At 52.0% G+C, this 13,520-nt stretch overlaps 1 protein-coding gene across 5 annotated transcripts; it reads left to right on the top strand.

Annotated features, from left to right (window-relative positions):
- Window positions 1-232: 232 nt before the first annotated feature.
- TMEM187 (transmembrane protein 187) lies at window positions 233-5,427 on the top strand. Of its 5 annotated transcripts, none has more exons than XM_081221845.1 (2): window positions 233-471; window positions 4,060-5,427. In XM_081221845.1, exon 2 carries the CDS (start codon window positions 4,310-4,312, stop codon window positions 5,108-5,110), a length of 801 nt encoding a protein of 266 aa, XP_081077971.1. In that variant the 5' UTR covers window positions 233-471; window positions 4,060-4,309; the 3' UTR covers window positions 5,111-5,427. The 5 variants fall into 5 exon arrangements, with proteins under 5 accessions (XP_081077971.1, XP_081077968.1, XP_081077972.1 ...); XM_081221842.1 differs by having other exon boundaries at window positions 233-497; XM_081221846.1 differs by lacking the exon at window positions 233-471 and adding an exon at window positions 2,185-2,418.
- Window positions 5,428-13,520: the final 8,093 nt, after the last annotated feature.

Raw genomic sequence — 13,520 nt, 5'->3', positions numbered from 1 at the left:
GCCCAGCTGCCTCCGGAAAGGTGGCCCGAAGCCCGCCTCCAGGGGAGCCGGAGGCGGGGTGAGAGTGGGCGGTAACGCGGCCTGGCGCGCCACGCCGGGGGCGGAGCCCGCCCAGGCTCCCAGGCCTGCTGTCCCGCCCCCACGCGGGGGCGCCGCCGCGACCGCCGGCGCCCCAAGAAAAAGAGCGGGGCCGCCGCGCGCCGAGCCGCCCGCCGCCCCTCCTGCTGTCGGGCGGGCAGCCAGGCTGGCGGCGCCTGAGGCGAGCGGGCGGGCGCGGGAGCGGTCCGCATCGCCCCGCGTCACCTCGCGTCACCCCGCCCCGCCTGCTTCCCAGGGCCTCGTGCCCCGCCCCGCGCGCAGGCGCATGGCCGCCTTTCGGGTCCGCCCTTTTTCGAGATTTGAATTTCCCCCAGCAAAGCGAGAGAGGCAAAATACCCGGATGGTGATCGCTGGCCTTTTCGCGCCAATCCTGTAAGTTCTCACAACAACCTTGAGAGGTGGGTACTGTCATCACCGCGATGTTCCAAATCTTGCAGGAGACCGTCTGGTCGCTGCACTGTCATGCTCACTGCCAGACGCAGGGTGTAATGCGCTGCTGTCCGGGCTCTTGGAATAACAACAGATGATTTTTCCTGTTTCTCTCATCTTTATTTGATCTTTACATTCACCAACCTCCAGCCGAAATTTGCCCTTTCCCTCAATTACAAGTGTAGGCAGCAAAGCACAGAGCGTTAGCCTGGTGACTATGTCACCAAAGGAAATGACAGATCATTTGAGATCATATAGCTTTTCTTATAGATATCCTGAAATTAACTAAATTACACGTTATTACAGAATAACTGCTTTGAAATTACTGTAGTTGGGCTTCCCTGGTGGTGCAGTGGTTGGGAATCCGCCTGCCAAGGCAGGGGACATGGGTTCGAGCCCTGGTCCGGGAAGATCCCACATGCCGCAGAGCAGCTAAGCCCGTGCACCACAGCTACTGAGCCTGTGCTCTAGAGCCCGTGAGCAACAACTACTGAGCCTGCGTGCCACAACTACTGAAGCCAGCGTGCCTGGAGCTTGTGCTCCGCAGCGGGAGGGGCCACTGCGGTGGGAGGCCCGCACACCGCAGCTGGAGAGAGCCTGCTCGCAGCAATAGGACCCAACACAGCCAAAAATAAATAACTAAAATAAATAAATTTATTTTTAAAAAAGGAAGTTACTGTAGTTGTTCAACCTGCCCATAGATCCTGTAATTTAACCTGTTAGTAAGAAGCACATATATTACTATATCATACATTTTCAAAAATACTTTAATAACTGTCTTTCGACATATTAAGTTTCTGTTGTAATTCTCTGTTTTAGTTTATGCATTTGGAAACATTTGTTTGAGAAAAGGCCAAAGAGTCCTGTGACACAGCCAAAGGACAAGAGCCCTCATCTGTGTTTCTGTGCCACCAACTGCCCTAAGTGACCTTGTCCGTTCACGTCACCTCTCTGGCCCCAACTCCGTCCCCTGTAAAATAAGGAAGCCAAGCTGCTGGCTCCCAGGTGCCTTAGCCACATTCAGTGATTCTGTCCTCAGAGTTCAAGAATCACTATGGTAGTTCCAGGCTCCTTGGGCATCCAAGTGGCCCAGATTGAGCTCTCCTGCTGCTGGTGTCCCATGGTACAGCCCTCAGACTGGCATCCCCTTACCCGCAGAAAGGGAACAAAGGTGGTCAGGGTAGTCACGGGCACAATAAGCAGTTGTCATAAATGATACAGGCCAAAGAAACCACCACTGTGACACATGACAGTGGCTCCTGCTTCAATGCATACAGACTGAGGAAGCAGGAGAGTTTAAGGAACACGTCTTAACCCCTTAGCCAGGAGATTGTCACGTTTTGCAGGACTTCCCCCAAAGACCCCAGCACCAGACCAGGGGAGAGGGTGATGCTGGTGAGCCCTCGGACCTTCACGTGCCAGGGGAAGCTGGGAAGAACTTTGAGAGTCATGTAACAAGTGTCACAGCACCTCGGGTACGGAGGAGCTAGGCCATAAGGTACCCAGCCTGGCCTTCCTGGTGGACTTGGGAAGTTGGTTTGATTACACGTTGCTTTCAGCTTGCGCAAGGGCTCAGTAGCCTCTGCCCAGCAGCCGGAGAGGAGTCACTTTCCACGCCCTTCCTGGGCCTCCTTGTCTATCAAGCTGACAGTGTTGGACTCCGGTCCCCAGCTCTCCTTCATGCTGGCTGGCACACAAGAGGGTCAGGCTAGTGCTGGCCGTGTGGGGCCCGGGAGGCCTGGCTCTTCGCACCAGGGAGTTGGGCCCCAGGTGGCGCCAGGGAAGGACCTGGAGATATGAGGCCGGGCCTCAGCTGGTGTCCCAGCCAGACTCAGGAGCGGAATGGGGAAGTGCCGGTGCCAGAGCGGAAGCCACAGCCGAGTTGAGGGTGTAAGCAGGCCAGGCCCAGGAGGGACCCACAGGACTACATGAGCATGGCACTTTGGTGTCTGGCCAAGAGGTTGGGACGTGATCATGTGTGAGTGGACAGCCGGCCACGGAAGGGTGCTAGGCAGGGGCGGTCCTTGAGGGAGATGCTGGGGGCTGCTGTGTGCAGACCACGTTAGCGGTGGCCAGCCTGGAAGCGGGAACCCCGGGGCAGGGGCAGCCCCCCAGCCTGGAGGCTCCTTAACCGGAAGCTGCAGCGGGGAGGTGCGAGACAGTGCTGCATGCTGAGATGGCAGTCGGGACAAGGCCTTCAGTTCCTTCGTGGAAATGCTGGTCCCCTTAACAACAGGCCCCCAAGGCAAGATGGGAGCGAGAAGGCTGACCAAGAGACCCAGTGGGCCCCTTCCCGGGTCTGACAGGTGGGCCCCAGGGTCAGTCTGAGAAGTGAACTGGCAAACAGGATGAGGAAAAAGAGCAGGGGTGCTGGTTTTGTGCTTGAACTGAAACTGAGCAGGTCTTCGCGAGCACAGAATCAGACCCTGCCCCGCCCTTTCAGGGCCTGAACTGCAGGAGGGCAGGTGGACATTGGGCCTCAGAAATAAACTGTGGTCTACATATCTAAGAACTCATTTAATTCACACCACGACTCTGCAGGGAGGTACTGGTAGCATCCCCATTCTGCAGGTATGCAAACTGAGGCCCGGAAGAGTTAAGGCCCAAGATCACACGGTTAGTAGGTGGGGGCGCTGGGGTTTGAACATGGACAGTCCCTCTCATCCCCATGCTTGCCTGCCTGATTGCTGTCTTCGCTTTCAGTCACTTTCAGGGCATTGAACCTCTTCTCTTGTTGATATTAATACATCTCTTGGCTACCAGGCCAGCTTACACTGCAGCAGGCCCCAGAGCAGTTGACGGTCCATGAAAAGTCCACATTGTTTTTAAATTATCGGACTGCTTCTGTGACTGCAGGAAGTGGAAGGTTTTCTTGTGAGTCAAGGACAGAAGGTGATTTTGAAAGGCGCGGCACTTCGGGGGCAGGCAGGAGGGTGAACCAGGGTGGCAGGCCTGGGGGACGGCTCCCTGTGCCACCTGGCCTCACACCTAAGAAGCAGAAGGGAGTCCTCCCCCTCCCCTCCTCCTACCCACCCCCACCATCCTTGCGTTAGATTCCAGAACTCGGAACACAGCTAATGGTTTCTCATTTAACTGGGTATTTGGTTCAAAGGGCTTTGGGACTGGCTTGGAAACTTCCACATTTGTAATGCCACTGAGGTGGAAAAGCCCATTCTAGTTTTAACAGCAGGCCTAGGAAAGATTTAAGTCTCTAAATGCAGTGGCTCGAAGGGAACTAGGGCAAGGGGCGGGATTTTTATAGCACAGAGATGAAAGAACAACAGCATAGGTATCAGGAGAGAGGGGCACAAAACCTCTAGGTGAAAGAGGGTTCCAGAGCCTTCTAGAGGCCATGCATAAGAAGGTGAATGGACTGTGGGTATTCCTGCACTTTTATTTCTGTTTTTTTTTTTTTTTCTGATGAAAACTGTTGGTGGATCCTGAGGCTGAGAATCGGGAAGATGGAGGCTCTTTTTTGGATGGTTTTCTTTCTACCCACACCCTTTAACTACACTCTTTTTCTAACCACAGAGGAAAAAGGCAGAACGATCCTCCACTGGTGCCAACCAATCACAGAACCCTCGCCTTCCTCTGGGCCACCACCTCCACTCGGGGCAAGGTCGCAGCATCTGCGTCGGAAATCACAGGGACTCCTTCCTGCTGGCTCAGCTGGGAGGCCGAGGAGTGTTTTGCAAAAAAACTGTTTATCTGAATTCTGAAATAACAGTGAAGACGGCTGCTCTCTTAAGCTCTCTGACCCGGGTCACACATAGGCTTCCAGATGAAGCCCGAGTCGGGGCAGGCCCTCTTCCACGTGGCCCTGGTCAGCTGCCTCTGTGCGGCCACCGTCCACACCGGTGTTTTTGCAGGTGTCTCTGTCCAAGTGGGCTATGAGCACTACGCCGAAGTGCCGGTCGCCAGCCTCCCTGCCTTCCTGGCCATGCCCTTCAACTCGCTCGTTAACGTGGCCTATGTGCTCCTGGGGATATACTGGCTGCAGAGCAAGGCCAGCGCCCCGGGGGGCCCCACAGAGGCACGGAAGGCTTGCTACCTGAAGGACGTCTTTGCGGGCATGGCCCTGGTCTACGGCCCGGTTCAGTGGCTGCGCATCGCAATGCAGACGTGCCCCACCGCCGTGCTGGACCAGTGGCTCACCTTGCCCATCTTTGCATGGCCGGTGGCCTGGTGCCTCTGCCTGGACAGGGGCTGGAAGCCCTGGCTATTCCTGGCTGTCGAGGGCCTCTCCCTGTGCAGTTATAGCCTGGCCCTGCTGCACCCCCGTGGGTTTGAGGTGGCGCTGGGCGTACACATCGCAGCAGCTGTGGGGCAGGCCCTGCGCACTCAGGGGCGTCACGGCAGCACTTCCTCGGGAACGTACTTGGCTCTGGGCGTGCTCTGCTGCCTGGGCTTTGTGGTCCTCAAGCTGTGTGACCACGAGCTCTCGCAGTGGTGTCTCTTCCAGCGGCTCACGGGCCACTTCTGGTCCAAAGTCTGCGATGTGCTCCAGTTCCACTTTGCCTTCTTGTTCCTGACCAACTTAAACACCTGCCGAAGATGCCCGCCTGCGGAGAAGATGCGTTAAAGTGTGGAAGGAAGGTGCTTCCGGCCGCTGATCCACCCTAACATCAAAATGCGCTCTCCGCTGGCATCCTGTCATCAGTGTTCAGTGTCCTGGGTGCAACAAGATAGGATGATGACAGAAGACTGCCCCTCCCTTCAAACTTATGGGCTTCAGTACTCTGAGTATAAATATTCAACATTATGAAATGTTATGCTCTCTGTAACTTACTTTCAAAGGGTTAAAGCAAATACCTAAGGGCCGGGATGTGGGGTTCCATTTTACTATTCTTGTAATTTTTCTGTAGTTTGAAATTTTTCAAAATAAAATGTTGGGGGGAAATGACCCCAAGAAATCCATCAGACTCACAGTTGGACAAAGAATGGTTGTCTGCTTCGGGATGTGGGCTACAAGCATGGGCTGGCGACAGTGGGGCAGGGTAGCTTCTGGCTGGCGTGCCAGGCCAGGCTCTGGGGTTACCAGTGAGCATCCCCAGAGGTATCTGGCTTCAGGGAGACTGAGTCATAGTAAACACATGCGCCTAGCAGACTGGTGGGGAAATCCGAAGTCCAGAGCACTAACTCACTGTGACATCTGCGACTGCCAAGCTGACAGCAGGTCACATGGAAGTCACGTCACCTCAGATCCTCTGTGGAACAAGGCAGGGTGCGTCTAGATGAAAAAATACCCACAAATGTCAAAAGTTGAATCCTCAACAGAATGTTGCTTGCTGGGTCTTCCCTCAGAGCCAGGGTATAGCTTAGATGTCCTCAGCAGCTAGGGTTACTGAAGTGTCAAGTGTCTGTCACCCACGGAGAAACCCGGGTCCTTAGGAACCATGATCCCCTGATGGCATCTCAGCGTAGGGCCATGGAGTTGGCATCTTTCAACCCCAAAGCGTGCTTCTGATGCAGGTGATGATGTTTGAACAGGAGAACCCCCTGGGTGGGGGGACACTGAGGCCCAAGTGATGCTGAGGATTCTGCCTTTGGGTTGCCCTTTAGAGACTTGTTAACGTGTTCTTTAGACACCTGTTTCATTCCCCCTCACCTGAAAGGCATCTGGTCTTTAAAGACAAAGGTGAGGGCAGAAGGGAGAGGATGTCTGTCCCTGCCGAATGGCGTCTCAGGACGGGCAGCCCACGTGCATCTGTTCAGTGTCCCCCTGAGGCCCCTCTCCCTGGAGCCTCGAGGGTTGGCGTGTGGACCGTTGCCATGACTACCAAGGTGCTTTTGAAACCGGGTACCTGGGCAGGATGATCTGTTCTGGGCACATCTCCAGTGGGTGGCGGGTCTCAACCAAGTTGTTACCTGAAGAATCCTGTCGGTGAACATTGCCTCTGCCCCTCCCCTGAGGACTGGGGCCCGGGGCGGGGCCTGCCGGTTTTGAAGAGCAGGGCCAACATTTGCTTCGGGAAGCAGCTTTGTTCCACTACAGTTATTTCGAAGGCTTTGTATGTCCTAGAAGAGGAAAAAGGCTATGGGCATCTCCTCGAAGAGGCCAGGGGGAGAGAGGGTAAAGACGTGATTTCTCGGGTGGCTCAGTTAGAGACGGAGGTGGCAGTGTGGAGGAATGGGGGAGGACCAGGGTCTGATGTGGGGTGGGCTGTGATCCCCCCCTACTTGGCTACCTCTCTCTTAGTCGCTGTTTCCTTCCTTGACAGAGTGGATCCCCTGAAAATTGGGGCTTTGCATAGCCTCATTCATTCCATACCTTTGAGCCGCAAGCACCCATAACTTATTTTGTTGTTTTTATTTTATTTTATTTTTACCAATACCTATTTAATAAATAACCCTGGGAACCTTCTGGGTTTCATTCCACTCGTGTGTCAGGCTGGGTCCCCACAGGAAACAGGTGTCACGTTGAGATCAGGGTGATTCAGGACTGTTTCATGAAGAACTACGAACACCCCTGTGCCACGGGGAGGGAGGGAAGGGGGGGAACCGCAGGGGGTCTTTTCCCGCTCTGGGGCCTGAGGAGACCCTGGGCGGGGTGGACTCCACCCAAAGGAGAGACTCGTGTGGAAGGGACACCTCGGATGGGGCAGAAACCTCCAGAAGCCCAAGGTGGTCAGATGAAATGCAGGACATCAAATAATGTTTTAGTACCAGTGCGTCCCCAATGTCTCATGAGATGTGCTTATACTAAACAAATGTTCATTGTTTATCTGAAATTCAGGTTTCACTGCGTGTTCTGTCGTTATTTGCTAAATCAGACGACCCTATATTGAACCCATCCAACCAAAGCCAGAGGCCTGGAACGTTCTCTGTCTGCCCCCTGTTTTTGATCAGCGTTTCTCAAAGTGTGGCCAGCCTCAGCCACGCAGCTTCCTGCGTCCCCTGCAGCCCTGGTGAGTCCTGGCTTCCGGGGCCGGGGCCTCAGCCAGCCTCAGCCCTGCCCCAGGCTGCGAGGGCGCCCGCGATGACCGAGGTGCCGGAGGACGGAGGCTGGCGGCCGGGCCCCCTCTGGGCTCTGCTCTTTCCTCTGCAACTTGCCCCCGGAAAGCAGAGAAGCCGATGGTTACCAGACGGGCCCTCCCCCTGCGTCTGGCCTAATGGTTTAGAGGCTCCGAAGCTGGGAGGGATCTCAGAAACCATCTGCGCAGCGCCCTCATTTCGCAGAAACTGAAACTATACATGTGTGACTTTGCTGAAGGTTTCAACACTGAGCATCCGAAAGGCAGGCGGCCGGCCTCCAGGCCCTTCTGCTGTGATGCCCCACCTCTCCCGGGAAACAGTGACAGTGGCGGTACCACCTGGCCTCTTCCTCACTTCCCCACACGTGGCTCCCCTGAAAGTAGTGGTATTGGTTTTGCTCTGATCGTGCAGGTATACAGGCTCACGGTGGGGACGACGAGCCACCTGAGAGCGCCATCAGGGTTGCGGTGGCCCCAGCATGGGACACACCCCCCTGCACCTGTCTTTCCCACTCACGGTGCTGGGCCAGATGCCGCCCCCGGCCCCGCGCCGCTGCAGTGGCATCTATACCGGCCGCCCTCACCCCAACCTCCTGTGGCTGTCCCTTCGCCCCGGAGCTCGCCTTCCCCTGGGCCAGGATCAGGGGCACCCGGGTTGCCTTTCCCACTGACATTATGGTTCAGTTTCTAACAGCGACGACAGAGGCCGGGCATTTTATGCCAATCTGATGGGGGCAAAGCAAGACCTCGTTGTGACTTTAACTCGTGCCCCTCCACACACACGCATGCACACTTGTGCACAACTGGTGCTTGTGCATTTGTCTGTTGGAAGTTAGGATTTATTCTTCTGTAGGTTGTTGGTTTATATCCTTTCCTCATTATTGGACTTTTTCTTCCAAAAGTTTGCAGGAGCTTGTTTTACATTATAAACATTAACCATTCATCTGTCATACAGATGATACATACGTTTTGTTAATCTCCTTTGTCTTTTGCCTTTGTGGGCATCTTAAAGGAACGTGGTTGAAGGTTTCCCCAGTCATGGATGTCTAAATGTCTGTCTTTTTCTTTGTAGCTTTTGGGTTTCTTGTCTATACATCAGGTAGCTTTGTCAAATCTTAACATCTCCTATAGCTGCTTCAGGTAGTTTTCATTATAAAAAGTTAATTATAAAATTATTAAGACTAATACTCATAAAATAGTTGAAAGTTACATTCAGAAACAAAACAGTGCAGCTGTCATCACTGTTAACAGGACAGTTCACCAAACTGTTCTTGACCGGAGCCCTTCACAATCATGTTCCATGGCGGAGAGGAAATGCCCAAACCCCTTGGAGCATGTTTCATCGCAGCCTGGGGGACAAAGGAGATTTTGTTTCTTGGCACTTAAAATTGGGCACGTCCCACAGGTAAACATTTCCCTCTCACCTCCGAAAACCTCCATGAGTAGAAATCTTTGGGTAAATATAAAGCAGGCAATTTCTGTTCTCAAGCGAGCCCCCAAATAGCTATGAAATTAGAGAGCGCCTCTTCCCCTTCTAAGTGGGTCTTGGTTTCCCTGTGTTTTCAGCTCCCAGGTGCCCCTCGAGCCCTGGTTGCCTCTCTGCTAAGTGCTGAATTCTGGGGCCTGGCGCCCGCAGGCCGGGAAAGCTCCCCAAGCCTGCTTGCTGTTTGCAGCCCGCGCCCTGCTAGCCCAGCAGGCCCTTCTCACCATTTTCATGTGTTTCTAGTCTTTTCTTCCATTTCCTGCCTTTCACTTGGATCCTCAGAACTGCTGACTTGTGGTTTTACTTCTGCCTCTTCTTTTTCATGCAGCCTAACAGATCACACCGGGGCCTGAGCCTACTCTCCCGCCCCAGCGGCAGCCACCGTCCAGAGTTGGGTGGAGTCCACTCCCCAACACGTTCTGAGACCTTTCCTACAGGGGAGCGGGGGTAGATGACCGGCAGTGTGCACTGCCGTCTCGCACGTGCTGTCACCTTCCCTAGATGCACCACGTGGCCCTGATCCATCTCCCACCGGCTTCAGGACTGGATCTGTGGGTGTTTTTCCCCAGGTCTCCTGGCTGCCCATCAGGGTACTTCCTCCTTTGGTGCTGCTGTCTGGGCCTCTCTGCCTACGTGTGAGCACGTCGCTAGGGGATCTGCCTGTGCACAGCACATCTGCACTTCAGCTGAACTAGAAGTTGCCAAATCCCTCGCCACGGTGGTTGCTGAAATGACTGCCCAGCCGAGTTCCCGTTGCTCCGTGGCCTCACCAGCACGTAGTACTGGGAGAGGAGTTACTGTCTGCTGCTCTGATGGTGGTGAACTAGAATTTCATTTCCTTATGGTTTGCCTTTCTGGGCTTAAAGTTGAGGTTGCCTGGAAAAATCAAACATAGGATCCAGCAATTCCACTTCTGGGTATCTCCCCAACAGAAGGGAAAGCAGAAAAACAGAAACATAGATCAATGGAACAGTGTAGAAAGCCCAGAGATAAACCCACGCACCTATGGTCAACTAATCTATGACAAAGGAGGCAAGAATACACAATGGAGAAAAGACAGTCTCTTCAATAAGTGGTGCTGGGAAAACTGGACAGCTACATGTAAAAGAATGAAATTAGAACACTCCCTAACACCATACACAAAAATAAACTCCAAATGGATTAGAGACCTAAATGTAAAACCGGACACTATAAAACTCTGAGAGGAAAACATAGGCAGAACACTCTGTGACATAAATCACAGCAAGACCTTTTTTGACCCCCCTCCTAGAGTAATGGAAATAAAACCAAAAATAAACAAATGGGACCTAATGAAACTTAAAAGCTTTTGCAAAGTAAAGGAAACTACAAACAAGATGAAAAGACAACCCTCAGAATGGGAGAAAATATTTGCAAACGAATCAACGGACAAAGGATTAATCTCCCAAATATATAAGCAGCTCATGCAGCTCCATATTAAAAAAACAAACAGCCCAATCCAAAAATGGGCAGAAGACGTAAATAGACATTTCTCCAAAGAAGACATACAAATGGCCAAGAAGCACATGAAAAGCTGCTCAACATCACAAATTATTAGAGAAATGCAAATCAAAACTACAATGAGGTATCACCTCACACCAGTTAGAATGGGCGTCATCAGAAAATCTACAAACAACAAATGCTGGAGAGGGTGTGGAGAAAAGGGAACCCTCTTGCACTGTTGGTGGGAATGTAAATTGATACAGCCACTATGGAGAACAGTATGGAGGTTCCTTAAAATACTAAAAATAGAATTACCTTATGACCCAGCAATCCCACTACTGGGCATATACCCAGAGAAAACCATAATTCAAAAAGACACATTCACCACAATGTTCATTGCAGCACTATTTACAATAGCCAGGTCATGGAAGCAACCTAAATGCCCATTGACAGACGAATGGATAAAGAAGTTGTGGTACATATATACAATGGAATATTACTCAGCCATAAAAATGAACGAGACTGGGTCATTTGTAGAGATGTGGATGGATCTAGAGACTGTCATACAGAGTGAAGTAAGTCAGAAAGAGGAAAACAAATATCGTATATTAACGCATATATGTGGAACCTAGAAAAATGGTACAGATGAATCAGTTTGCAGGGCAGAAATAGAGACACAGATGTAGAGCCCAAACATATGGACACCAAGGGGGGAAAGCGGCGGGGGGTGAGGGGTGGTGGTGGTGTGATGAATTGGGCAATTGGGATTGACATATGTACACTAATATGTATAAAATGGATAACTAATAACCTGCTGTATAAAAAATATAAAATAAAATTCAAAAAAAAGAAAAAGGGAGGGAAAGCAGGGTCTTGAAGAGATACTTGTACACCTGTGTTCACAGCAGCATCATTCACAATAACTAAAACATGAAAGCAACCCAAGTGTCCATCAATGGATGAATGTATAAACAAGATGTGGTCCATCCAATCAGTGGAATGCTATTCAGCCTTAAAAAGGAAGGTCGTTCTGACACCTACTACAACATGGCTGCACCTGCAAGGCATCATGGTCAGGGAAACCAGCCGGACACAAAGGACGGATACTGTGTGACTCCACTTGTATGAGCTGCTTAGAGCCATCAGATTCCTAGAGACAGAAAGTAGGATGGGGGGGAACGGGCTGGGGGAGGGGGAGGGGGCAGGGCTGGGGGAGGGGTAAGGAGGTCACGGGCTGGGGGAGGGGGAGGGGGCTAGTGTCTAATGGGGACAGAGTTTCCCTTGGGGAAGATGAACACTTCTAGAGATGGATGGTGGGGATGGCTGCACATCAACTTGAATGTACTTAATGCCACCCAGCTGGGCGCTGAAAAATGGTTAACGTGGTACACTTCATGTTATCTGTATTTAACTACACTTTAAAAATCGACATTGATCTCTGCAGTTCACTAGCTGAGACACCTTGAATACGCTTTGTCAGCCCTCTGTGCCTCAGTTTCCCCTCTCATACGGCATGGCTGGTTGTGAGCACTGGTCGAGGTGACCCATAAAAGCAGTTCAGGAAAGTGTCTGCTCAGAACCAGCTGTGGGTCCTGGCCGCTCTCCCCAGCGCAGAGCTGCATCTCTTGGGCTGCACCGTAGATGAGGAAACACGAATCATACTGGGAGTAGTTAATGGTTACTGAGGGCTTACTGTCGAGGAAAGTAAGTTTAGAGAAGTTGAATAACCTTCAAGTTTGTGGAGGTAGGAAGTGGCCAAGGTGGGGTTGGCCCTGGGGCTTCAGAATTCCCTGCCTGCTCTCGGCTGCTACGTTGTTATTTGTAATTAGAGTCCTTGCCACCATGGCTTGGGAGCCCAATTTCATTTTGAAAATACATTTAAAAATTGAGGGACTTTCCTGGTGGTCCAGTGAGTAAGACTCTGCGCTCCCAATGCAGGGGGCCTGGGTTCAGTCCCTGGTCTGGGAATTATATCCCGTGTGCATGCTGCAATAAACGATCCCGCGTGCCACAGCTAAGACTCGGTGCAGGCTAAATAAATAAATAAATTGAGACAGGAATCACATACCATACAATTCATGCTTCTAAAGTGTACGTTCCAGTGTTTTTTAGTATATTCTGTGCAACCATCACCATGAATTCCAGAAGAAACCCCAGGCCTGTTAGCAGTCTCTTCCCACACTGCCACCCAGTCCCTGGCAGCCACTCAGCTGCTTTCTGCCGCTCTGGATTTGCCTCTTCTGGGCCTTTCGTATAAATGGACTGATACACCATGTGGCCTTTTGTGTCTGGCTGCTTTCACCCAGCATCATGTTTCCGAGGTTCATCCGTGTTGTAGCATCTACCAGTACTGCATTCCCTTTGACGGCCGCATAGTCCTCCACGGTGTGGCTAGACCACCTTTTGCTTAGCCAGTCATCAGTTGGACATTTGGGTTGTTTGTACCTTTGGCTCTTATGAGTAATGCTGCTCTGCACATTTGTGCCTAAGTTTCTGTGCGGACAGGGTGTTTTCCTTTCTCTTGGGTCGGTAGCTGGGAGTGGCCATGCTGGGATGGGGGCTGATTCCATGCGGAATTGTTCAAGGAGCAGCCTCACCGTTCCCACCACAGCACACAAAGCTTTTGATTTCTTGACATCCTCACCAGCCCTTGTTACTGATTTTTGATTATAAGCATCCTAGTGGGCGTGACATGGGACCTCATTATGCTTTGAAAATATATTCTTAATTTTCAAAACCCTCTCATCAGCACTGCACTGGCACACGCACCTGGTTGTGTCATGGGGCATCTCAGCTTCCCCAGAGAGCACCCTGCCCTTGCCGGGCAGCCATTCGGAAATGTTTTCCATTTGAAACTATTTGTCCTTGCCATTCAGATGGGCTTTCTTTCCAGACTGTTCTTTATAGTGTACAACCCAAACAGGTGGTGGAGCTGAGCCTGTGACACCCAAAACGAGCTGAGCCAGCCCCACTAGCGGGGCTTCTGGGGTGGCCGACACAACAAACAACAGATGTCACCTCTGAGAGGACTTCAGATCGGGGAACTGTCAGAGATTACAGAGATTGTCACGCTG

Source organism: Mesoplodon bidens (genome assembly GCF_964165515.1).
Source record: "Mesoplodon bidens genome assembly, chromosome: X".
Lineage (NCBI taxonomy): Eukaryota > Metazoa > Chordata > Mammalia > Artiodactyla > Ziphiidae > Mesoplodon > Mesoplodon bidens.
Note: the sequence above shows the minus strand (reverse complement) of the source record. Positions and strands in the feature narration are given on the sequence as shown.

Coding starts and splice junctions, on each gene's coding strand:
- TMEM187 (XM_081221845.1), top strand. CDS start 4,310: ATGAAGCCCGAGTCGGGGCAGGCCCTCTTCCACGTGGCCCTGGTCAGC.